This window comes from Chiloscyllium plagiosum, chromosome 22, assembly GCF_004010195.1.
Source record: "Chiloscyllium plagiosum isolate BGI_BamShark_2017 chromosome 22, ASM401019v2, whole genome shotgun sequence".
Taxonomy (NCBI): Eukaryota; Metazoa; Chordata; class Chondrichthyes; order Orectolobiformes; family Hemiscylliidae; genus Chiloscyllium; species Chiloscyllium plagiosum.
In genome coordinates, this window is record NC_057731.1 from 27,375,907 (window position 1) to 27,378,798 (window position 2,892).

Consider the following 2,892-nt stretch of genomic DNA (forward strand, 5'->3'; position numbering starts at 1 on the left):
TAGTGGTCTGTCCCTGCCGCTTTCGGTTGTCAGTTTCAGCTGTCGGCTGTAGTGGCCGGTATATTGGGTCCAGGTCTATGTGTTTGTTGATGGAGTTTGTGGATGAATGCCATGCCTCTAGGAATTCCCTGGCTGTTCTTATATATAGGACACTATATAGGACAAACAGGAAGACTGCTAATGATCCGCCTCCATGAACATCAACTAGCCATGAAATGCCACGACCAGCTATCCTTAGTAGCCACACATGCAGACGACAAGCAACATGAATTTGACTGGGACAACACTACCATTATAGGGCAAGCCAAACAAAGAACAGCCAGGGAATTCCTAGAAGCATGGCACTCATCCACAAACTCCATCAACAAACACATCGACCTGGACCCAATATACCGGCCACTACAGCGGACAGCTGAAACTGACAACCGGAAGCGGCAGGGATAGGCCACTATAAATGCCGGAGGAAACACCACAGAAGCGCTTCACAGGAGGCTCCCAAGCACTGAGGATGTCACCTAGACAGGAGACGAAATGTTTGCAACAAAAACTTCCAGCTCGGCGAACAGAACCACAGCATAGAAACATACAGTCCATAGGGCAACACTGGCAAAGTCTGTGTTCTTTACCCCATTTGTAATTGCAAAGGTCGTGACAAGGTTCCACGAAATGTTTGCAACAAAAACTTCCAGCTCGGCGAACAGAACCACAGCATAGAAACATACAGTCCATAGGGCAACACTGGCAAAGTCTGTGTTCTTTACCCCATTTGTAATTGCAAAGGTCGTGACAAGGTTCCACCTTGCACCACTGTAGTTAGGTAGGGGGCTCCAGGATTTAACCCAGTGACAGTAATTAATATATATTTCCAACACAAGCAACTTGGAAATGCCACTGGTATGGCAAATGAGTTTGGGAAATTTAGAAGGAATATTGGTGAATTACTGCAGTGTATTTTGCAATGCATATTGGTGTGGAGGTGGTGAATCTAGTGGTTAAGTTGAAGGAGGTCCTAATTAATTGGGCTCTCTCGTCATTCTTGCCCCCTTCCCTTCTTACCCTCCTCCAATCCCTTCCCTCCAACTTTCCTGTCTTGCCATCCTGGGAATGGGGAAGAGAAGGTAGGAGAATGGGATTGAGAAGTACATCAGCCACGACGGAGCAGACTCGATGGTCTGAATGGCCTAATACACCTTACAGTCTCCTCACTCTGTACTCCCCGACCCCACGTGGTTGCTCGGGTTCTGTCCCCGTCTCGCGGTCGGCTCGGCCGTTATTTTCTCACTTGCTGTACTTCTTGCTCCGATTCTCCGCTGCTGTCCCCGGACTCCTCCTCCGTTTCACTTTCCTCTGCTGCCGGATCCAGTTGCCGCCGTTTGGCCGACGACGCCATCGCCCCGAGCGCAGCGTCAGCGGAACTACATTTCCCACAGCCGGAAACCACGGCTCTGGTCCGACAACCGTTTCCGCTTGTCGCGATAATTAATAAAAAAAAAACCCACCGTTGATTCTGTATCAGGTGAAATGTGAAGAAACTCCTCTTTATTAGCTTCAGATTAAAACTTCCGTTTGGGTACAGGTATCACTTAGAGCAGTCCACTCGTGACCTTCGACCCCAGAGCGGGGGGCCTGCGGTGACGTCATTGCTGGGAACTCCTTGTCAGTGAGTGATATAAATTTAATGTGCACTGTGTATTGGGCGGATCTGGATAATGGGGAACAGGAATATGGTGGGAGAGTAGAACAGGAGTTGAGGGAAAGTGGAATATAGGGGCATCTGGAATATGGGAGGAACTGGAATATAGAGGGGTCTGGAATGTGGTGGCTCTGGAATAATGGGGGGAGGACTGTAATATAAGGGAATCTGGACAACAGGGCATTGAGATATAGTGGGGACTGGAATTTAGGGTACTTGAATATAAGGAAGGACTAGAGTATAATGGGGATTAGGGTCAATAGATTTAAAGCTGGAGAAGCACAGCAGGTCAGACAGCATCTGAGGAGTAGCAAAGTCAACGTTTCAGACCAAATACAGAGAGGATCTGGAATAACGTGGAGATTTGGAATGTAGGGGGACTTGAATAGAGGGAGGACTGAATATAGGAAGGAACTGGAATATTAGAGGAGATCTGGAATATAGAGAGGGACTGGAATATAGAGAAGTAAAAGGATGGCTGGAAAATGGGAAGCCTTCAAAAATGAGATGATGAGAGTTCAGAGACAGTATGTTCCTGTTAGGGTGAAGGCAAGGCTGGTAGGTGTAGGGAATGCTGGATGACTAGAGAAATTGAGGTTTTGTTCAAGAAAAAGAAGGAAGGATATGTCAGGTATAGACAGCAGAGATCAAAGGAATCCTTAGAAGTGTATAAGGGCAGTAGAGTATACTTAAGAGGGAAATCGGGAGATCAAAAAGGGAACATGAGATAGCTCTGGCAAATGGGGTTAAGGAGAATACAAAGGGGTTTTATAAATACATTAAGGACAAAAAGGTAACTAGGGAGAGAATAGAACCCTTCAAAGATCAGCAAGGCAGCTTATATGTGGAATTGTTGAAGATGGGGGAGATATTAAACAAGTATTTTGCAACAGTGTTTACTGTGGAAAAGGACATGAAAAGTACAGAATGTGGGGAAATAGATGGTGACATGACCCCACCCCCATCATCAAACCATCATCTCCCAGACCATACAGAACCTCATCACCTCAGGAGATCTCCCACCCACAGCTTCCAACCTCATAGTCCGGGAACCCCGCACTGCCCGGTTCTACCTCCTTCCCAAGATCCACAAGCCTGACCACCCTGGCCGACCCATTGTCTCAGCATGCTCCTGCCCCACTGAACTCAAATCTACCTACCTCGACACTGTCCTATCCCACCTAGTCCAGGAACTCCCC

At 47.4% G+C, this 2,892-nt stretch overlaps 2 protein-coding genes across 4 annotated transcripts in view; one reads left to right on the forward strand and one right to left on the reverse strand.

Moving 5' to 3' along the window:
• Window positions 1–1,465, reverse strand: part of LOC122561145 (BRCA2 and CDKN1A interacting protein) — a 14,459-nt gene extending 12,994 nt beyond the window's left edge. For both annotated transcript variants that reach the window (XR_006314932.1, XM_043712628.1), the window contains exon 1: window positions 1,283–1,465. Coding sequence is in view for 1 of the 2 variants with exons in the window: in XM_043712628.1 (XP_043568563.1) it covers window positions 1,283–1,390 (108 nt within the window). In the remaining variant the exon portion in view is untranslated. The remainder of the gene's footprint in view (window positions 1–1,282) is intronic.
• Window positions 1,466–1,484: 19 nt separating this feature from the next.
• The window catches only part of uros (uroporphyrinogen III synthase), a 58,814-nt gene continuing 57,406 nt past the window's right edge, over window positions 1,485–2,892 (forward strand). The window contains exon 1 of one of the 2 annotated variants that reach the window (XM_043712630.1): window positions 1,485–1,660. The gene's annotated coding sequence lies outside the window, so the exon portion shown is untranslated. The remainder of the gene's footprint in view (window positions 1,661–2,892) is intronic. The other variant, XM_043712629.1, reaches the window with a different exon arrangement.